This window comes from Mus caroli, unplaced genomic scaffold (assembly GCF_978045245.1).
Source record: "Mus caroli unplaced genomic scaffold, Mus_caroli_1 scaffold_5, whole genome shotgun sequence".
Taxonomy (NCBI): Eukaryota; Metazoa; Chordata; class Mammalia; order Rodentia; family Muridae; genus Mus; species Mus caroli.
Window position 1 is genome coordinate 108,304,596 of NW_028227260.1, and position 23,854 is coordinate 108,328,449.

The 23,854-nt window shown below is 39.1% G+C and overlaps 1 protein-coding gene across 1 annotated transcript in view; it reads left to right on the forward strand.

Annotated features, from left to right (window-relative positions):
• Positions 1-16,440, forward strand: part of CUNHXorf66 (chromosome unknown CXorf66 homolog) — a 33,418-nt gene extending 16,978 nt beyond the window's left edge. Inside the window, exons 2-3 of the mRNA XM_021153941.2 lie at positions 952-1,105; positions 15,418-16,440. Coding sequence (XP_021009600.2) covers positions 952-1,105; positions 15,418-16,345 — 1,082 coding nt within the window. The 3' untranslated portion in view covers positions 16,346-16,440. The remainder of the gene's footprint in view (positions 1-951; positions 1,106-15,417) is intronic.
• The last annotated feature ends 7,414 nt before the right edge of the window (positions 16,441-23,854 follow it).

Below are 23,854 nucleotides of genomic sequence, written 5' to 3' on the forward strand. Positions count from 1 at the left end.
AGATCCTGGGTGTGTCAGAGCTCCTGGGTGTCAAGCTGCCTCTGGGAATCTGAGATCCTAGTGTGACCAAGCTCCTGGAATCCTGTGATCCTGTGGTACTGGGCATGTTAGAGCACCTGGGAGTGAAGCTTCTTCTGGATGTTGTGGGACTGGCTGTGGAGTTAGCGCTCAAGGTCTGCTCATTGCAGACCTGGGCATGTTAGAGTGGCTGTCAGAGGATCTTCCTCTGGGTGTTGTGGGACTGTCTGGAGTTGGAACCCTTGCCACTAGTCAGGCGGAGTTCCTGGGTTCCTGGGTCCTGCTGGTCCTAGATACTTCCGGTGTTGGGGCAGATGTGAATTCCTCCAGAAACATTTTAAAGATTAAGATTAAGATTTAAAAAATCACTGAAGACCTAGAAAGATGGCTCAGTGGTTAAGAACTCTTGTTGTTGTCACAGAACATCTGGTTTAGTTCCTGGCACTCATATGGTTTACAAGCAGTTATAACTCTGGTTTCAAAGTATTTGACACTGTCTTCTAACTTCTTTCAGGTTCCAGGCACACAGACATATGTTGAACATAAATACATAAAAGCAAATACTCATACCCATTAGGCAAACACTCATATACATAAAGTTAACAAGTTTTGGGTTTTTCAAGACAGGGTTTCTCTGTGTAAAAAAAAAAAAATACATTTAAAAATCTTTGAGAGTAGCTGGGCATGGCGGCGCATGCCTTTAATTCCAGCACTTGTGAGGCAGAGGCAGGCAGATTTCTGAGTTCAAGGCCAGCCTGGTCTACAAAGTGAGTTCCAGGACAGCCAGAGCTACACAGAGAAACCCTGTCTAAAAAAATCAAAACAAAACAAACAAACAAAAATCTTTGAGAAAGAGATTTGACAAGCCAATTTCAAAGTGGAAGTAAACTAGTTTACCTAACACAGGTTGTAATGGTACAATCTTTTTTGCAGTTGAAACTACTAAATCGAGAGGACCAAAATTGGATGATTTTAGAAAACGACTTCTTGGTTTTATAGTTGGAATTATGATCATAGCCTTCACCTTTACCTGTTTCTGTCTACTCCATTACAATTGTATGGTTGAGGAGGTACAACCACCAGGAGGGTAAGTTTTATGCACTTAATTTAAAACCAGTGTATGTATGTGTGTGGGTATAGGGGTATGGTATAGGTGCATAGGTTGTGCTCACATATAGAAACCACAGGAAGATTTCAGGTGTGTCCTTCTCAATTAATGTATGCTTTATTACATTGAGACAAGATGTGTCACTCAATCTAGAGGTAGGCTTACAGGCAGGAAACCCTAGCAATCTTCCTGCCTCTACCTCTCTCAATGCATGTGGGATACATGCATATGCTACCATACACATCTTTTTACATGGTTTTTTTTTATTATGGCTGTATTTTTTTTATTTTTAATATTTTTATTACATATTTTCCTCAATTACATTTCCAATGCTATCCCAAAAGTCCCCCATAGCGCCCCCCCACTTCCCTACCCACCCATTCCCATTCTTTTGGCCCTGGCATTCCCCTATATTGGGGCATATAAAGTTTGCAAGTCCAATGGGCCTCTCTTTCCAGTGATGGCCGAATAGGCCATCTTTCGATACATATGCAGTTAGAAACAAGAGCTCCGGGGTACTGGTTAGTTCATCATGTTGTTCCAACTATAGGGTTGCAGATCCCTTTAGCTCCTTGGGTACTTTCTCTAGCTTCTCCATTGGGAGCCCTGTGATACATCCAATAGCTGACTGTGAGCATCCACTCCTGTGTTTGCTAGGCCCCGGCATCATCTCACAAGAGACAGCTATATTTGGGTCCTTTCAGCAAAATCTTGCTAGTGTATGCAATGGTGTCAGCGTTTAGAAGCTGATTATGGGATGGATCCCTGGATACGGCAGTCTCTAAATGGTCCATCCTTTCATCACAGCTATGAACTTTGTAACTCCTTCCCTGGGTGTTTTGTTCCCAATTCTAAGAAGGTGCACAGTGTCCACATTTGGTCTTCATTCTTCTTGAGTTTCATGTGTTTAGCAAATTGTATCTTATATCTTGGGTATCCTAAGTTTTGGGCTAATATCCACTTATCAGTGAATACATATTGTGTGAGTTCTTTTGTGATTGTGTTACTTCACTCAAGATGATGCCCTCCAGGTCCATCCATTTGGCTAGGAATTTCATAAATTCATTCTTTTTAATAGCTGAGTAGTACTCCATCGTGTAAATGTACCATAATTTCTGTATCCATTCCTCTGTTGAGGGACATCTGGGTTCTTTCCAGCTTCTGGCTATTATAAATAGGGCTGCTATGAACATAGTGGAGCATGTGTCCTTTTTACCGGTTGGGACATCTTCTGGATATATGCCCAGGAGAGGTATTGTTGGATCCTCCGGTAGTACTATGTCCAATTTTCTGAGGAACCGCCAGACTGATTTCCAGAGTGGTTGTACAAGCTTGAAATCCCACCAACAATGGAGGAGTGTTCCTCTTTCTCCACATCCTCGCCAGCATCTGCTGTCACCTGAATTTTTGATCTTAGCCATTCTGACTGGTGTGAGGTGGAATCTCAGGGTTGTTTTGATTTGCATTTCCCTGATGATTAAGGATGTTGAACATTTTTTCAGGTGCTTCTCTGCCATTCGGTATTCCTCAGGTGAGAATTCTTTGTTCAGTTCTGAGCCCCATTTTTTTTAATTTTTAATATTTTTATTACATATTTTCCTCAATTACATTTCCAATGCTATCCCAAAAGTCCCCCATAGCGCCCCCCACTTCCCTACCCACCCATTCCCATTCTTTTGGCCCTGGCATTCCCCTATATTGGGGCATATAAAGTTTGCAAGTCCAATGGGCCTCTCTTTCCATTGATGGCCGACTAGGCCATCTTTCCATACATATGCCTCTAGAGACAAGAGCTCCGGGGTTCTGGTTAGTACATCATGTTGTTCCAACATAGGGTTGCAGATCCCTTTAGCTCCTTGGTTACTTTCTCTAGCTTCTCCATTGGGAGCCCTGTGATACATCCAATAGCTGACTGTGAACATCCACTCCTGTGTTTGCTAGGCCCCGGCATCATCTCACAAGAGACAGCTATATTTGGGTCCTTTCAGCAAAATCTTGCTAGTGTATGCAATGGTGTCAGCGTTTAGAAGCTGATTATGGGATGGATCCCTGGATACAGCAGTCTCTAAATGGTCCATCCTTTCATCACAGCTACGAACTTTGTCTCTGTAACTCCTTCCCTGGGTGTTTTGTTCCCAATTCTAAGAAGGTGCACAGTGTCCACACTTTGCTCTTCATTCTTCTTGAGTTTCATGCATTTAGCAAATTGTATCTTATATCTTGGGTATCCTAAGTTTTGGGCTAATATCCACTTATCAGTGAATACATATTGTGTGAGTTCTTTTGTGATTGTGTTACTTCACTCAAGATGATGCCCTCCAGGTCCATCCATTTGGCTAGGAATTTCATAAATTCATTCTTTTTAATAGCTGAGTAGTACTCCATTGTGTAAATGTACCATAATTTCTGTATCCATTCCTCTGTTGAGGGACATCTGGGTTCTTTCCAGCTTCTGGCTATTATAAATAGGGCTGCTATGAACATAGTGGAGCATGTGTCCTTTTTACCGGTTGGGACATCTTCTGGATATATGCCCAGGAGAGGTATTGCTGGATCCTCCCGTAGTACTATGTCCAATTTTCTGAGGAACGGCCAGACTGATTTCCAGAGTGGTTGTACAAGCTTGCAATCCCACCAACAATGGAGGAGTGTTCCTCTTTCTCCACATCCTCGCCAGCATCTGCTGTCACCTGAATTTTTGATCTTAGCCATTCTGACTGGTGTGAGGTGGAATCTCAGGGTTGTTTTGATTTGCATTTCCCTGATGATTAAGGATGTTGAACATTTTTTCAGGTGTTTCTCTGCCATTCGGTATTCCTCAGGTGAGAATTCTTTGTTCAGTTCTGAGCCCCATTTTTTAATGGGGTTATTTGACTTTCTGGAGTCCACCTTCTTGAGTTCTTTATATATATTGGATATTAGTCCCTTATCTGATTTAGGATAGGTGAAGATCCTTTCCCAATCTGTTGGTGGTTTTTTTTGTCTTATTGATGGTGTCTTTAGCCTTGCAGAAGCTTTGTAGTTTCATGAGGTCCCACTTGTCAATTCTCGATCTTACAGCACAAGCCATTACTGTTCTATTCAGGAATTTTTCCCCTGTGCCCATATCTTCAAGGCTTTTCCCCACTTTCTCCTCTATAAGTTTCAGTGTCTCTGGTTTTATGTGAAGATCCTTGATCCACTTAGACTTGACCTTAGTACAAGGAGATAGGAATGGATCGATTCGCATTCTTCTACATGTTAACAACCAGTTGTGCCAGCACCATTTTTTGAAAATGCTGTCTTTCTTCCACTGGATGTTTTTAGCTCCCTTGTCGAAGATCAAGTGACCGTAGGTGTGTGGGTTCATTTCTGGGTCTTCAATTCTATTCCATTGGTCTATTTGTCTGTCACTATACCAGTACCATGCAGTTTTTATCACAATTGCTCTGTAGTAGAGCTTTAGGTCCGGCATGGTGATTCCACCAGAGGTTCTTTTATCCTTGAGAAGAGTTTTTGCTATCCTAGGTTTTTTGTTATTCCAGATGAATTTGCAGATTGCACTTTCTAATTTGTTGAAGAATTGATTTGGAATTTTGATGGGGATTGCATTGAATCTGTAGATTGCTTTTGGCAAGATAGCCATTTTTACAATGTTGATCCTCACAATCCATGAGCATGGGAGATCTTTCCATCTTCTGAGATCTTCTAGAATTTCTTTCTTCAGAGACTTGAAGTTTTTATTATACAGATCTTTCACTTCCTTAGTTAGAGTCACGCCAAGATATTTTATATTCTTTGTGACTATTGAGAAGGGTGTTGTTTCCCTAATTTCTTTCTCAGCCTGTTTATTCTTTGTGTAGAGAAAGGCCATTGATTTGTTTGAGTTAATTTTATATCCAGCTACTTCACTGAAGCTGTTTATCAGGCTTAGGAGTTCTCTGGTGGAATTTTTAGGGTCACTTATATATACTATCATATCATCTGCAAAAAGCGATATTTTGACTTCATCTTTTCCAATTGGTATCCCTTTGATCTCCTTTTGTTGTCGAATTGCTCTGGCTAGGACTTCAAGTACTATGTTGAATAGGTATGGAGAAAGTGGACAGCCTTGTCTAGTCCCTGATTTTAGAGGGATTGCTTCAAGCTTCTCACCATTTACTTTGATGTTGGCTACTGGTTTGCTGTAGATTGCTTTTATCATGTTTAGGTATGCTGAGCCCCATTTTTTAATGGGGTTATTTGACTTTCTGGAGTCCACCTTCTTGAGTTCTTTATATATATTGGATATTAGTCCCTTATCTGATTTAGGATAGGTGAAGATCCTTTCCCAATCTGTTGGTGTTTTTTTTTTTTTGTCTTATTGATGGTGTCTTTAGCCTTGCAGAAGCTTTGTAGTTTCATGAGGTCCCACTTGTCAATTCTCGATCTTACAGCACAAGCCATTACTGTTCTATTCAGGAATTTTTCCCCTGTGCCCATATCTTCAAGGCTTTTCCCCACTTTCTCCTCTATAAGTTTCAGTGTCTCTGGTTTTATGTGAAGTTCCTTGATCCACTTAGACTTGACCTTAGTACAAGGAGATAGGAATGGATCGATTCGCATTCTTCTACATGTTAACAACCAGTTGTGCCAGCACCACTTGTTGAAAATGCTGTCTTTCTTCCACTGGATGTTTTTAGCTCCCTTGTCGAAGATCAAGTGACCATAGGTGTGTGGGTTCATTTCTGGGTCTTCAATTCTATTCCATTGGTCTATTTGTCTGTCACTATACCAGTACCATGCAGTTTTTATCACAATTGCTCTGTAGTAGAGCTTTAGGTCCGGCATGTGATTCCACCAGAGGTTCTTTTATCCTTGAGAAGAGTTTTTGCTATCCTAGGTTTTTTGTTATTCCAGATGAATTTGCAGATTGCACTTTCTAATTCGTTGAAGAATTGAGTTGGAATTTTGATGGGGATTGCATTGAATCTGTAGATTGCTTTTGGCAAGATAGCCATTTTTACAATGTTGATCCTGCCAATCCATGAGCATGGGAGATCTTTCCATCTTCTGAGATCTTCTAGAATTTCTTTCTTCAGAGACTTGAAGTTTTTATCATACAGATCTTTCACTTCCTTAGTTAGAGTCACGCCAAGATATTTTATATTCTTTGTGACTTTTGAGAAGGGTGTTGTTTCCCTAATTTCTTTCTCAGCCTGTTTATTCTTTGTTTAGAGAAAGGCCATTGATTTGTTTGAGTTAATTTTATATCCAGCTACTTCACCGAAGCTGTTTATCAGGCTTAGGAGTTCTCTGGTGGAATTTTTAGGGTCACTTATATATACTATCATATCATCTGCAAAAAGCGATATTTTGACTTCATCTTTTCCAATTGGTATCCCTTTGATCTCCTTTTGCTGTCGAATTGCTCTGGCTAGGACTTCAAGTACTATGTTGAATAGGTATGGAGAAAGTGGACAGCCTTGTCTAGTCCCTGATTTTAGAGGGATTGCTTCAAGCTTCTCACCATTTACTTTGATGTTGGCTACTGGTTTGCTGTAGATTGCTTTTATCATGTTTAGGTATGCTGAGCCCCATTTTTTAATGGGGTTATTTGACTTTCTGGAGTCCACCTTCTTGAGTTCTTTATATATATTGGATATTAGTCCCTTATCTTATTTAGGATAGGTGAAGATCCTTTCCCAATCTGTTGGTGTTTTTTTTTTTTTTTTTTTTTTGTCTTATTGATGGTGTCTTTAGCCTTGCAGAAGCTTTGTAGTTTCATGAGGTCCCACTTGTCAATTCTCGATCTTACAGCACAAGCCATTACTGTTCTATTCAGGAATTTTTCCCCTGTGCCCATATCTTCAAGGCTTTTCCCCACTTTCTCCTCTATAAGTTTCAGTGTCTCTGGTTTTATGTGAAGTTCCTTGATCCACTTAGACTTGACCTTAGTACAAGGAGATAGGAATGGATCGATTCGCATTCTTCTACATGTTAACAACCAGTTGTGCCAGCACCACTTGTTGAAAATGCTGTCTTTCTTCCACTGGATGTTTTTAGCTCCCTTGTCGAAGATCAAGTGACCATAGGTGTGTGGGTTCATTTCTGGGTCTTCAATTCTATTCCATTGGTCTATTTGTCTGTCACTATACCAGTACCATGCAGTTTTTATCACAATTGCTCTGTAGTAGAGCTTTAGGTCCGGCATGTGATTCCACCAGAGGTTCTTTTATCCTTGAGAAGAGTTTTTGCTATCCTAGGTTTTTTGTTATTCCAGATGAATTTGCAGATTGCACTTTCTAATTTGTTGAAGAATTGAGTTGGAATTTTGATGGGGATTGCATTGAATCTGTAGATTGCTTTTGGCAAGATAGCCATTTTTACAATGTTGATCCTGCCAATCCATGAGCATGGGAGATCTTTCCATCTTCTGAGATCTTCTAGAATTTCTTTCTTCAGAGACTTGAAGTTTTTATCATACAGATCTTTCACTTCCTTAGTTAGAGTCACGCCAAGATATTTTATATTCTTTGTGACTTTTGAGAAGGGTGTTGTTTCCCTAATTTCTTTCTCAGCCTGTTTATTCTTTGTTTAGAGAAAGGCCATTGATTTGTTTGAGTTAATTTTATATCCAGCTACTTCACCGAAGCTGTTTATCAGGCTTAGGAGTTCTCTGGTGGAATTTTTAGGGTCACTTATATATACTATCATATCATCTGCAAAAAGCGATATTTTGACTTCATCTTTTCCAATTGGTATCCCTTTGATCTCCTTTTGCTGTCGAATTGCTCTGGCTAGGACTTCAAGTACTATGTTGAATAGGTATGGAGAAAGTGGACAGCCTTGTCTAGTCCCTGATTTTAGAGGGATTGCTTCAAGCTTCTCACCATTTACTTTGATGTTGGCTACTGGTTTGCTGTAGATTGCTTTTATCATGTTTAGGTATGCTGAGCCCCATTTTTTAATGGGGTTATTTGACTTTCTGGAGTCCACCTTCTTGAGTTCTTTATATATATTGGATATTAGTCCCTTATCTTATTTAGGATAGGTGAAGATCCTTTCCCAATCTGTTGGTGTTTTTTTTTTTTTTTTTTTGTCTTATTGATGGTGTCTTTAGCCTTGCAGAAGCTTTGTAGTTTCATGAGGTCCCACTTGTCAATTCTCGATCTTACAGCACAAGCCATTACTGCTCTATTCAGGAATTTTTCCCCTGTGCCCATATCTTCAAGGCTTTTCCCCACTTTCTCCTCTATAAGTTTCAGTGTCTCTGGTTTTATGTGAAGTTCCTTGATCCACTTAGACTTGACCTTAGTACAAGGAGATAGGAATGGATCGATTCGCATTCTTCTACATGTTAACAACCAGTTGTGCCAGCACCACTTGTTGAAAATGCTGTCTTTCTTCCACTGGATGTTTTTAGCTCCCTTGTCGAAGATCAAGTGACCATAGGTGTGTGGGTTCATTTCTGGGTCTTCAATTCTATTCCATTGGTCTATTTGTCTGTCACTATACCAGTACCATGCAGTTTTTATCACAATTGCTCTGTAGTAGAGCTTTAGGTCCGGCATGTGATTCCACCAGAGGTTCTTTTATCCTTGAGAAGAGTTTTTGCTATCCTAGGTTTTTTGTTATTCCAGATGAATTTGCAGATTGCACTTTCTAATTCGTTGAAGAATTGAGTTGGAATTTTGATGGGGATTGCATTGAATCTGTAGATTGCTTTTGGCAAGATAGCCATTTTTACAATGTTGATCCTGCCAATCCATGAGCATGGGAGATCTTTCCATCTTCTGAGATCTTCTAGAATTTCTTTCTTCAGAGACTTGAAGTTTTTATCATACAGATCTTTCACTTCCTTAGTTAGAGTCACGCCAAGATATTTTATATTCTTTGTGACTTTTGAGAAGGGTGTTGTTTCCCTAATTTCTTTCTCAGCCTGTTTATTCTTTGTTTAGAGAAAGGCCATTGATTTGTTTGAGTTAATTTTATATCCAGCTACTTCACCGAAGCTGTTTATCAGGCTTAGGAGTTCTCTGGTGGAATTTTTAGGGTCACTTATATATACTATCATATCATCTGCAAAAAGCGATATTTTGACTTCATCTTTTCCAATTGGTATCCCTTTGATCTCCTTTTGCTGTCGAATTGCTCTGGCTAGGACTTCAAGTACTATGTTGAATAGGTATGGAGAAAGTGGACAGCCTTGTCTAGTCCCTGATTTTAGAGGGATTGCTTCAAGCTTCTCACCATTTACTTTGATGTTGGCTACTGGTTTGCTGTAGATTGCTTTTATCATGTTTAGGTATGCTGAGCCCCATTTTTTAATGGGGTTATTTGACTTTCTGGAGTCCACCTTCTTGAGTTCTTTATATATATTGGATATTAGTCCCTTATCTTATTTAGGATAGGTGAAGATCCTTTCCCAATCTGTTGGTGTTTTTTTTTTTTTTTTTTTGTCTTATTGATGGTGTCTTTAGCCTTGCAGAAGCTTTGTAGTTTCATGAGGTCCCACTTGTCAATTCTCGATCTTACAGCACAAGCCATTACTGCTCTATTCAGGAATTTTTCCCCTGTGCCCATATCTTCAAGGCTTTTCCCCACTTTCTCCTCTATAAGTTTCAGTGTCTCTGGTTTTATGTGAAGTTCCTTGATCCACTTAGACTTGACCTTAGTACAAGGAGATAGGAATGGATCGATTCGCATTCTTCTACATGTTAACAACCAGTTGTGCCAGCACCACTTGTTGAAAATGCTGTCTTTCTTCCACTGGATGTTTTTAGCTCCCTTGTCGAAGATCAAGTGACCATAGGTGTGTGGGTTCATTTCTGGGTCTTCAATTCTATTCCATTGGTCTATTTGTCTGTCACTATACCAGTACCATGCAGTTTTTATCACAATTGCTCTGTAGTAGAGCTTTAGGTCCGGCATGTGATTCCACCAGAGGTTCTTTTATCCTTGAGAAGAGTTTTTGCTATCCTAGGTTTTTTGTTATTCCAGATGAATTTGCAGATTGCACTTTCTAATTCGTTGAAGAATTGAGTTGGAATTTTGATGGGGATTGCATTGAATCTGTAGATTGCTTTTGGCAAGATAGCCATTTTTACAATGTTGATCCTGCCAATCCATGAGCATGGGAGATCTTTCCATCTTCTGAGATCTTCTAGAATTTCTTTCTTCAGAGACTTGAAGTTTTTATCATACAGATCTTTCACTTCCTTAGTTAGAGTCACACCAAGATATTTTATATTCTTTGTGACTATTGAGAAGGGTGTTGTTTCCCTAATTTCTTTCTCAGCCTGTTTATTCTTTGTGTAGAGAAAGGCCATTGATTTGTTTGAGTTAATTTTATATCCAGCTACTTCACTGAAGCTGTTTATCAGGCTTAGGAGTTCTCTGGTAGAATTTTTAGGGTCACTTATATATACTATCATATCATCTGCAAAAAGTGATATTTTGACTTCATCTTTTCCAATTTGTATCCCTTTGATCTCCTTTTGTTGTCGAATTGCTCTGGCTAGGACTTCAAGTACTATGTTGAATAGGTATGGAGAAAGTGGACAGCCTTGTCTAGTCCCTGATTTTAGAGGGATTGCTTCAAGCTTCTCACCATTTACTTTGATGTTGGCTACTGGTTTGCTGTAGATTGCTTTTATCATGTTTAGGTATGGGCCTTGAATTCCTGATCTTTCCAAGACTTTTATCATGAATGGGTGTTGGATCTTGTCAAATGCTTTTTCCGCATCTAACGAGATGACCATGTGGTTTTTGTCTTTGAGTTTGTTTATATACTGGATTATGTTGATGGATTTCCGTATTTTGAACCATCCCTGCATCCTTGGGATGAAACCTACTTGGTCAGGATGGATGATTGTTTTGATGTGTTCTTGGATTCGGTTAGCAAGAACTTTATTGAGGATTTTTGCATCAATATTCATAAGGGATATTGTTCTGAAGTTTTCTATCTTTGTTGGGTCTTTTTGTGGTTTAGGTATCAGAGTAATTGTGGCTTCATAGAATGAGCTGGGTAGAGTACCTTCTGTTTCTATTTTTTGGAATAGTTTGTGAAGAACTGGGATTAGATCTTCTTTGAAGGTCTGATAGAACTCTGCACTAAACCCATCTGGTCCTGGGCTTTTTTTAGTTGGGAGACTATTAATGACTGCTTCTATTTCTTTGGGGGATATAGGGCTGTTTAGATCATTAACCTGATCTTGATTCAACTTTGGTACCTGGTGTCTGTCTAGGAACTTCTCCATTTCATCCAGGTTCTCCAGTTTTGTTGAGTATAGCCTTTGGTAGAAGGATCTGATGGTGTTTTGGATGTCTTCAGGATCTGTTGTTATGTCTCCTTTTTCATTTCTGATTTTGTTAATTAGGATGCTTTCCCTGTGCCCTCTAGTGAGTCTGGCTAAGGGTTTATCTATCTTGTTGATTTTCTCAAAGAACCAGCTCCTTGATTGGTTGATTCTTTGAATAGTTTTTCTTGTTTCCACTTGGTTGATTTCACCCCTGAGTTTGATTATTTCCTGCTGTCTACTCCTCTTGGGTGAATTTGCTTCCTTTTGTTCTAGTGCTTTTAGGTGTGTTGTCAAGCTGCTAATGTGTGCTCTCTCTAGTTTCCTTTTGGAGGCACTCAGAGCTATGAGTTTTCCTCTTAGAAATGCTTTCATTGCGTCCCATAAGTTTGGGTATGTTGTGGCTTCATTTTCATTGAACTCTAAAAAGTCCTTAATTTCTTTCTTTATTCCTTCCTTGACCAAGGTATCATTGAGAAGAGTGTTGTTCAGTTTCCACGTGAAGGTTGGCTTTCTATTATTTATTTTGTTATTGAAGATCAGCTTTAGTCCATGGTGATCTGATAGGATGCATGGGACAATTTCAATATTTTTGTATCTGTTGAGGCCTGTTTTGTGACCAATTATGTGGTCAATTTTGGAGAAGGTGCCATGAGGTGCTGAGAAGAAGGTATATCCTTTTGTTTTAGGATAGAATGTTCTGTAGATATCTGCCAGATCCATTTGACTCATAATTTCTCTTAGTTTCTCTGTGTCCCTGTTTAGTTTCTGTTTCCATGATCTGTCCATTGGTGAAAGTGGTGTGTTGAAGTCTCCCACTATTATTGTATGAGGTGCAATGTGTGCTTTGAGATTTACTAAAGTTTCTTTAATGAATGTGGCTGCCTTTGTATTTGGAGCATAGATATTCAGGATTGATAGTTCCTCTTGGAGGATTTTACCTTTGATGAGTATGAAGTGTCCCTCCCTGTCTTTTTTAATGACTTTGGGTTGGAAGTCAATCTTATCAGATATTAGAATGGCTACTCCAGCTTGTTTCTTCATACCATTTGCTTGGAAAATTGTTTTCCAGCCTTTCATTCTGAGGTAGTGTCTATCTTTTTCTCTGAGATGAGTTTCCTGTAAGCAGCAAAATGTTGGGTCTTGTTTGTGTAGCCAGTTTGTTAGTCTATATCTTTTTATCGGGGAGTTGAGTCCATTGATATTAAGAGATATTAAGGAAAAGTAATTGTTGTTTCCTGTTATTTTTGTTGTTAAAGTTGGCATTCTGTTCTTGTGGCTGTCTTCTTTTAGGTTTGTTGAGGGATTACCTTCTTGTTGTTTCTAGTTTACATGGGTTTTAAGTGAAAGATCCATGAAGATGAAAGACAGACAAGGGGACAAGCAACTCAAAAATAGTGCATGCTTAAAAATATTTTATTTTATATATATGAGTGTTTGTCTGCTTATACATACATTCATCGTGTGCATGCAGTACCCACAGAGGCCAAAAGAGAGTATCAAATCCCTCAGAACTGGAGTTACAGCTATTTGTGAGTCACAGTGTGGGTACTGTTAACTAAATCCAGGTTCTCCACAAGAACTATAAGTACTCTTAATCTCTAAGGGACATCTCCAGCCCCAATAATACAGGCTTTATTTGGGAGAGGGGCATTCTTCAGAAGAAATCTCTGTTGTAAGAATAAAATCCCATGGGTTGGAGAGATGGCTCAGCAGTTAAGAGAACTGGGTGCTCTACGAGAGGTCCTGAGCTTGATTCTCAGCACTTAATATAACAGCTCATAACCTCCTGTAACTCCATAACTAGGGGCTGCATTACCCTCTTCTGGCCCCCACAGGCACCCAGCACAGACATGGTACAAAGACTTACTTGCAAGTAAAACATTAATATTTATAAATTAAATTCTTTTTAAATTAAAATACTAAGAGCTTACTGCTTACAATCTGGGATAGCTGTGGGACAGAAAATAGTAGAGAGGATGATTGTGTTTTGTTTGTTTGTTTGTTTAGTCAGGTATGATGGCACACATGTTCAATCCTAGCACTTGGGAGTCAAAGGGAGGTAGATCTCTATGAGTTTGAGGTCAACCTGATCTACATAGTGAGTTCCAGGGTGGCTACAGCTACAAAGAGACACTTCTGTCTCCAAAAAAGAAAGAAAATAAGTCACCAAATAACCATTTACAGCTCACAGTTGGTCATGCCCAGTAAGCTATTTAAAGGATGTTAGGTGATTGATAAACATCTTTCAGGGCTGTTTCCTTACTAGAGTTTGATAGAGAGAGGAAGACAGGAATCTAGAGAAGTAAGTTACTTTCATTCTGGAAATCTGATTATATTAGTTTCCAAATTTGACACTGTTCCATCAACAAGTAGCTTTACAGAATGGAGTGGCTGTGGGTAACATAGCTTATCTTGTTTTGATTATACAAGTGAAAACAGGGAATAGTTGTCATTTTTGTAAGTATCTCTGGCTTACAGAGGCTGTATCCTCATCCAGGGGCTCACGGAGAAGTGTAGGATATTTTGGAAGATGATGAAAAGAAGTGGTCATTTTCAATGGCCTCCTAGCCCATTAATATATACTTAACTACCAAACATTTTCCCCTTAAGAGTTGAGACCCATAACTCATTTACAAAGATGGGCATCATGTCCACTCTGAGTCCTTTAGGATAAAATTGGGAATATATAAAAGCTGAGGATCTCCACCTTTGTCGATATTCACATATCAGAGATCAATCAAGGGGACCAACTTAGATTGAGATAAATTGTTGTAGGATAACCTGAGGCTATATGGACAATGAGCTGGGTGGGATGTTTAGCATAGTTTTGGTGCAGGTAACTACAGTTGATGTGAGTTACAGTTGCATTGAGTCTAGGAAATGGCCTTTCAATTTAGCCCTTTGTCTTATTGTCCAGCTCTTATATACTTCTGGCCACCTCTTTCATAACATTCCCTTATTCTTAGAAGGGGTGCTATAAGGAACTTGTATGGGACTAGACTCACATCTATCACTTATTTTCTACATTTTCCACTGTTCATTGTAAGGAGAAGCTCCTTTAAGGATGAATCTGCTTTTGTCTGTGGGTATACACATAGGTATTCATACTCGTAGGTATTAAGAAAGCAGTTTGCTATTATGTCAGTTTAATTAACCATCAGAAGTACATTCATCCTGTGGACCTACTACCTCCTCCTACCTGGGTCCTTAGTCAGTCCTACTGGTCTCCTTCTCATCCCCCATACAGAGAATCTAGAATCCATTCAGAGAACAGTTTGCCCCACTCTCTCGACAGTCAAGCTGTTATTGTGTAGGTGGGCATATCTAGCTTTCCGAATGGTTTCTTTATACTCCCTTTATTCCAGTTAAACTTTCTACATCCCACACAGTCATCTCTTCAATTCTCACACAACCTGCCCTCCCTCTCTGTCTAAACATTTCCACTCACAGTATTATCCTCCACTACTTTCTTTTTACCTTTATTCTACTATCCTCCCTTTCTAAGGTGTACACACACACACACACACACACACACACACACACACACACACACTTGTTATTTGTTTCTTGGGTTGCACAGATATTTCACTAGATATAAAGTACTAAGGCTAGAATCCTCATATGAGAGACAACAAGTGACATTTGTCATTTTTATCTTGGGTTATTCACGTAGAAATCCATCTATTTTCCTAGCAAATTTCATTTATTTTACATCTAAGTAATATGTGTGTGTGTGTGTGCACACGCGCCATGTCTTTATTATTATTGACAACTTTGTGTCCATCTATACATAGACAATAAATACCTAATGTCTTTGAAATAGTAAAAATACTCTTTAAGGAAGGTTATTTATCATGAATTCATATACATGTGCAACACGAGTTTAGCTCTCAGCACACTATACATTTTAGTTATGTTTACTTTTCCTATGGGGGAAAATCCATATTCTGAGCTAGCATTATATTTTCTGATGATAGTAATAGTACATTTTATTTTAAATTGTGACATGCCAAGTTTTCTGCATTTCAGGCTCAACAAAGAAAATATGGCAGCTATATCATCCTGGGTATCCAAAGTATCAGCGTATCAACCTGATATGATAGTTGAGGACATTCTAGAAACTCAACCTCTGCTATTAAATTTAGACCAAACATCGGCGCCCTTATGTCCAGATAAACAACCCATACCAAACAATACAGCAAAATCAATTCAGGCTTCAAGTCTAGAAAAGCCATGCATACCATCACCTAATGCACAAAAATCAACAAAATGCATAAATATAGAAAAGTCATCTACATCATGCAATGCAAAATATTCAAATAGGCCATTAAAGTCAAATAGGCCAACTATGTCATCAAACCCCAAAAGATTATGTAAGTCATCTCACTTGGAAAAGACATATAACAAATGTGGCCTTAAAAAGTCAAATAAGCTCAACCATGCCTATAAATTTGCTAACTTCAATTCATCCTGTTCAGAAAAGCAAGCCCCGCCTTGGCTATCTGTTCTGCAAACTTCAGCTAAGCAAACCACACAACCTTCTTCTTTAATCTCACATAATCAAATCACACCCACCAAACCACGCAGAATAAAGAGACCCAACCTGTCACGTGGACATTATGAGGTTAAAAGGTCAGTGAATAGAAGAAAGCCTTTGTTACCCATGCCTACAACAGCCAAAGTTTGCCAACATTATAAGGATAAATGCCTTGTTTGCAATAATTCTGGATTTCTTCTCAGTGATCTTTCAGGGGAAGAGAAGAATAATGAAGAAAATCTTTATGGTTCAATGAAAGTGAAGCCACATCGTAACCCTTTCTATGATACAGGATACAAGTACAAGGCTTATGAGAAAAATGTGAGCAACGATACTATGAAAGAGTGTGATAGTGAAGACAGTAATTCAGAGATAGTCCTTATTTGTGACATAAGTCATGATAATATCACAAATAAATAACCCTTCCAATATTAAGGATTTAAACAAATTGATCTACACACAGAATATCCACATGTAATCAGTGTTGAATATAGAGCTATCTCTCTCAAAGGTAATTAAATGCATGGCATTACAAATTATTGTTGTATTTATCATTGCATGTTGGGGAACAAAGTTCATCTGGTATATCATTTTCTTCACTTAGTGTATCTTATTTAGATGTGGTCAATTAAATGGGAATCATATTCTACATGCACATACAAATCTAGAACAAAATTTTTGGATGGATATTCTGAACTGCTATTTCCCTTGAATTAGCTCTCAATGAAAGGCCCAATTTGGCATTATTTACTTAACTTTTTTTTTCATTGCTGAGGCTTAAACCTTGAGTATCTTGTGTTCTAGTCAAGTGTTCTACCAATGAGCTTGGTCATTAATTAAATTTTTATTTTATGTGTATGGGTGTTTTGCCTCCATATAATGCTTGTGTACCTGGTGCCCAAGGAGGCCAGAAGAGGGCCTTGGATTCCCTGGGATGAGAGTTATAGACAGTTATGAGCTACCATGTGGATGCTGAGAATAGAAATTGGGTCCTCTGGGAGAGCTCTCATCCACTGAATCAGCTTTTAAGCCCCTGGAAATATATTTTTTAATTTTTATTTTTAGAGTTGTGGTCAAACTTGATTCTGTGCATAGTAAGTAAATATTTCACCAGAGAACTATATTCCTAGTCCCTGAAGTAGTTTTAAATTTGGGGGTGGGGTGGGGTGGGGAAATTTGTGGTAATGGAATCCAGAGTGTTGCATAGTTAGGAAAGTACTCTACTACTGAGTAACATCTCCAGCACTATGTGGAAACCTCACAGTTTAAGACTGTGTCTTTCTCTATGTGACATGATGCCTGTTGGAAATAGCTCTGCACTATAGATTAAATGCTTCTATATGGTTGAAACGTAATGCTGCATATGATGGTTTGGGAATCTTCAGTCCTTGGGTGTCAATACAATCATGAAAAACAGTCATCATAAATGAGAATAAGGAGCTGAAGAGCTTTGTATCTGCCCTGTGAGACATTAGCACAGAGTTCCATCTACAAATTACAGAGCTGGTCCTCACTAGACACTTGCTGTGCCAAAATTAAGGCGTTAAATTTGGACTTCCCAAACTTCACAACTCTGAGAAGTAAATTTGCTACTTACTAGCAACTCAGTTTATGTTATTTTGTTATAGACTCTAAACCGACTCTTAATACTGTTTGTCTCTAGATGATTTAGAAAAATCCCTGACAACCAATTCTAACACCAGCCCCTCCTCTTGGGGTTGCCACCTAAATGGAGGGCCCAACCTACAGCACACACTCCTGGAACTCTCTGATATCAGTATAAGGGTTGGAATTAAGTCATCAGCCAACTTACTGTAGCTAATAAGGGCAAGGGTACCATGGTGAGAACTACACATTGATCATAAATATTAGAATGGAAGTACATGTTGGGCTCCAAAGGAAGGCTAGGGCTAAAACAGTAAAATTGGGGGCTGTAGAAATGGCTCAGCAGTTAAGAGCACTTACCTACATTAGCAGAAGACACAGATTTAATTTCCAGCCCACATATGGCTATTCACTTCAGTTCCAGGAGACACAACCTCCACTTCTGGCAGTTCTCTGCTCCTTATGTGCCAGGGGCTATGGGACCACCTTGTGTATGCTCTTTGGTTGATGGCTTAGTCTCTGGGAGCTCTGGAGCTCTGAGGCATCCAGATTAGTTTACACTGTTGTTCTATGGGGTTGGAATCCACTTCAGCTCCTTCAATCCTTCTCCTAACTCTTCCATATGGGGGTTCTGACCTCAGTTCAATGCTTAGTTGTAAGTATCTATATCTGTCTCAGTCAGCTGCTAGTAGGGCCTCTCAGAGGACAACGATGCTAGGCTCCTGTCTGTAAGTACAACAATGCCCGAGTAATAATGTCAGGGTTTGGTGCCTACTCATGGGATGGATCCCAAGTTGGGCCAGTTACTGGATGGCCTTTCTTTTGGTCTCTGCTCCATTTTTGTCCCTGCATTTCACTTAGGCAGGAATGATTCTGGGTCAAAAACTATTAAGATGGGTGGGTGGCCCCATCCCTCCACTGGAGGCCATGTCTATCTACTGGAAGTGGTCAACTCAGTTTCTATCTCCCCACTGTTGGGTATTTTGGCTTAGGTCATCCCCACTGAGTCCTCGGAGTCTCTCACAACCCAGGCTCTGTGACTTTCTAAAGGTTTCGCCAGGCCCCCAACCACACACTGCTGCATATTTCCATTCATTCTCCTGGCCCTCTGGCTTTCTCTTCTGTCTCCACTCATATGTGATCCTGCTCCCCTCTTTCCCCTCCAACTCCCCTACCCAGGTGCTTCCCTGACTCTGCCTCATAATTATTTTGTTTCTCCATCTAAATGGGATTGAAGCATCCTCACTGGGCCATCCCGCTTGTTAAACTTCCAAAGATCTGTGAGTTGTATTATGGATATTCTGAACTTTTTGGCTAATATCCACTTATCAGTGAGTACATACTATGCATATCCTTTAGGGTCTGGGTTATGGTAATGGTTTGTATATACTTGGCCCAGGGAGTGGCATTATTAGAAGGTGTGACCTTGTTGGAGTAGGTGCATCACAGTGGACGTGGGCTCAAGACCCTCATACTAGCTGCCTGGAAGCCAGTATTCTGCTAGCAGCCTCCAGATGAAGATATAGAACTCTCAGCTCCTCCTGCACCATACCAGCCTGGATTCTGCCATGGTCCTGCCTTGATAATTGACTGAACCTCTGAATCTGTAAGACAACCCCAATTAAATGTTCTTTTTAAGAGTTGCTTTGGTCATGGTGTCAGTTCACAGCAGTAAAACTCTAAGACAGTTACCTCGCTCAGGATGATATTTTCTAGTTTCATCCATTTGCCTGCAAAATTCTTGGTGTCCTCATTTTTAATAACTGAATAGTATTCCATTGTGTAAATGAACCACATTTTCTGTATCCATTCTTCGGTTGAAGGACAACTGGGTTGTTTCCAGATTCTGGCTATTGTGAATAAGGCTGCTATGAACATTGTGGAGCATGTGTCCTTATTACAAGTTGGAACATCTTCTGGGTATATGCCCAGGAGTGGTATTGCGGGATCTTCTGGTAGAACTATGTCCAGTTTTCTGAGAAACTGCCAAACTGATTTCCAGAGTGGTTGTACCAGCTTGCAATCCCACCAGCAATGGAGGAGAGTGTTCCTCTTTCTCCACATCCTCACCAGCATCTGCTGTCACCTGAATTTTTGATCTTAGCCATTCTGACTGGTGTGAGGTGGAATCTCAGGGTTGTTTTGGTATGCATTTCCCAGATGAGTAGTGATGTAGAACATTTCTTTAGGTGCTTCTCAGCCATTCGAGATTCCTCTGTGGAGAATTCTCTGTTTATTTCTGTATCCCATTTTTAATAGGATTATTTAGTTCTCTGGAGTCTAACTTCTTGAGTTCTTTATATGTTTTGGATATTAGCCCTCTATCAGATATAGGGTTAGTGAAGATCTTTTTCCAATCTGTAGGTTGCCATTTTGTCCTATTGACAGTGTTCTTTGTCTTACAGAAGCTTTTCATGAGTTCCCATTTGTCAAATGTTGATATTAGAGCCTGAGCCATTGGTATTCTGTTAAGGAAAATTTCCCCTGTGTCAATGTGTTGGAGGCTCTTTCCCATTTTCTCTCTTATTAGTTTCAGTGTATCTGTTTTTATGTGGAGGTTCTTGATCTACTTGGACTTAAACTTTGTACAAGGTGATAAATATGGATCACTATGCATTCTTCTACATGCAGCCCGCCAGCTAGACCATCACCATTTGTTGAAGATGCTTTCTTTTCTCCACTGTATGGTTTTGGATTTTTTGTCAAAGAACAAGTGTCTATAGTTGTGTGGGTTTATTTTGGTGTCTTCAATTCAATTCCATTGATCTATGTGCCTGACTCTGTACCAATACCATACAGTTTATATAGCAATTGCTCTGTAATACAGCTTGAGGTCAGGGATGGTGAGTTACACACACACACCCCAACCCTCCTGAGAAGTTCTTTTATTGTTGAGAATTGTTTTCACTATCCTGGCTTTTTTGCTTTTCCTTATGAAGATGAGAATTTCTCTATCCATGTCTGTGAAAAATTATGTTCGAATTTTGATAGGTTTGCATTGATTCTGTAGATTACTTTTGGTAACATGGCCATTTTTACTATGTTAATCTCAACAATTCATGAGCATGGGAGAGCTTCCCATATTCTGAGGTCTTTTTTGATGTCTTTCTTCAGGGACTTGAATTTCTTGTCATGGGGATTTTTAACTTGTTTGATTAGAGTTGCAACAAGATATTTTATGTTATTTGTTAGCTATTGTGAAGGTAGTGGTTTCCCTAATTTCTTTCTCGGCCCATTTATCATTTATATAAAGAAAGACTACTGATTTGTTTGAGTTAATTTTATATCCAGCCATATTGCTGAAGTTATTTATCAGCTGTAGGTGTTCTTTGATAGATTCTTTGGGTCGTTTATGTATACTATAATATCATCCACAAATAGTGATTTCTTGATATCATCCTTTCCAATTTGTATCCCCTTCATCTCCTTTTGTTGTCTAATTGCTTTGACTGGAACTTCTAGTACTATATTGAATAGATAGGGAGACAGTGGGCAGCCTTGTCTGCCAGTAAAACAGATTTTACTGTTATTGCTTCAAGTTTCTCTCCATTTAGTTTGATGTTGGCTACTGATTTGCTATATATTGCCTTTACTATGTTTAGGTATATGCCATGAATTCCTGATCTCTCCCCAAGACTTTTAACATTAAAGGGTGTTGTATTTTGTCAAAGGCTTTTTCAGCATATGATGAGATGATCATGTGACTTTTTTCTTTGAGTTTGTTTATATAGTGGATTATGTGAATGGATTTCCATATATTGAACCAACCTTGCATCCCTGGGATGAAGCTTACTTGATCATGGTGAATGATAGTTTTGATGTGTTTTCATGTTCTGACTGCAAGAACTTTATTGAGTATTTTTGCATTGATATTCATAAGCGAAATTGGTCTGAAGTTCTCTTTCTTTGTCGAGTCTCTTTGTAGTTTAGGTATCAAAGTAAACTGTGGCTTCATAGAATGAATTAGGTAATGTTCCTTCTCTTTCTATTTTGTGGAATAGTTTGAGGAGTATTGGTATTAGCTCTTCCTTGAAGGTCTGTTTGAATTCTGCACTAAAACTGGCCCTGGGCTTTTGTTTGTTGGTTTGTTTGTTTTCTGGTTGGGAGATTTTTAATGACTGCTTCTCATTCTTTAGGGGTTATGGGACTGTTTAGATAGTTTACCTGATCTTGATTTAACTTTGGTACATGGTATCTGTCATCACCCCTTTCATCTAGATTTTCCAGTTTTATTACATATAGGCTTTTGTAGTAATATCTGATGTTTGCTTGTTTTTTAATTTCCTCAGTTTCTGTTTTTATGTCTCCCTTTTCATTTTTGATTTTGTTAATTTGGATACTGTCTTTGTGTCCTTTAGTTAGTTTGGCTAAGGGTATATCTATCTTGTTGATTTTTCTCAAAGAATCAGCTCTTGGTTTTGTTGATTATTTGCATTGTTGTCTTTGTTTCTAATTGGTTGATTTCCACCCTTAATTTGACTATTTCCTGCCATCTACTCTTGGTTATGTTTTCTTACTTTTGTTCTAGAGATTTCAGGTGTGCTGTTAAGTTACTAGTATAGGATCTCTCCAATTTCTTTATAAAGACACTTAGTGCTATTAACTTTTTCTCTTAGCACTGCTTTCATTCTGTCCTATAAGTTTGAGTATGCTATGTCTTCATTAACATTGAATTCTAGATTGTCTTTCTTTATTTCTTCCTAGACCAAGTTATCATTGAATAGAGTGTTGTTCAGTTTCCATGAGTATGTGGGCTTTCTGTTGTTTTTGTTGTTATTGAAGTCTGGCCATATTCCGTGGTGATCTGATAGAATACATTGGATTATTTAAATCTTCTTGTATCTGTTGAGGCTTGTTTTGTGACCTTAAGAAGGTACCATGAGGTGCTTAGAAGAATGTATAGTCTTTTGTTTTGGGATGAAATGTTCTATAGATATCTGTTAAATCCGTTTGGTTCATAACTTCTATTAGTTTCAATGTGTCTCTGTTTAATTTCTGTTTCCATGATCTGTCCATTGGTGAGAGTAGGATATTAAAAAAACTAGACATGAAATTCAATGGATTTTTCTTCTTTGAAAAGCCCTCCTACTCTTGGCAGTTTCTTTCACTGTCTCTTCATTTCTCTCAATAAAACTTGCTTATGCTTCACTTACATCTACAAGTATCTGCATCTTTAGTTTTCACTGTAGTAGTGAATGAGACAATGAACTCAAGAGCCACTGTCTCTGGATGACTTGATGGCTGTTGAATTTCTGGCACCTTAGGTTGCCAAGTCAAGTACAAATGGGCTAAGAAAGAGGTGGGAGTAAGGAAAGGAGAGAAGGAGAAAGAAAGAAGGAGAAAGAAAGACAGAAAGGGGTGGCTTGGGGAAGACTAATAAAACCTCGCCCAAGCTAATAATTTTGAAAAGTCCAGACTTACCTTCCCACATGTTTTAACCCTCTTTTCAATGTCCTGATGTAAGAAAGTGAGTCATGAATGTGTACTTCCTGGCCTATTGCTCTCCTGCTACTTTACTCACTTGGTTCCACTCTCTCATTTAAAGCATTTTCAGACAGAATCAGGGCCAGGGTCTCATCACTTTCTTACAATTTCTTTTGTCAGAGAATAGTGTGAAACCACATTCTAGTGTGTCTCTTCCCTCTACAATCACCCCTATTCTCTTTCTTTTGAATCACTTCTCCATACTCATCTATAAAACTCATACTCTTTGTCTTAGTCAGGGTTTCTATTCCTGCACAAACATCATGACAAGAAACAAGTTGGGGAGGAAAGGGTTTATTCAGCTTACACTTCCATGCTGCTGTTCATCACCAAGGAAATCAGGACTAAAACTCAAACAGGTCAGAAAGCAGGAGCTGATGCAGAGGCCATGGAGGGATGTTCTTTACTGGCTTGCCTCCCCTGACTTGCTCAGCCTGCTCTCTTATAGAAACAAGACTACCAGCCCAGAGATGGTTCCACCCACAAGGGGCCTTTCCCCCTTGATCACTAATTGAGAAAATGCCTTACAGCTGGATCTCATGGAGGCATTTCCCCCAACTGAAGCTCCTTTCTCTGTGATAACTCCAGCTGTGTCAAGTTGACACAAAACTAGCCAGTACAATTGACCCCTTGTCAACTTGACACACAAACACATCACTGGTAAGCCTCAACACTTAGTTTCATATTCATCCCCAAGATCTAAATAACTTTAAAAGTCCCACAGTCTTTACAAATTCTTAAAATTTCAATCTCTCTTAAAATCCAAAGTCTTTACAATTAAAAGTCTCTTAACTGTGGGCTTCACTAAAAATCTTCCTTCAAGAGGGAAAAATATCAGAG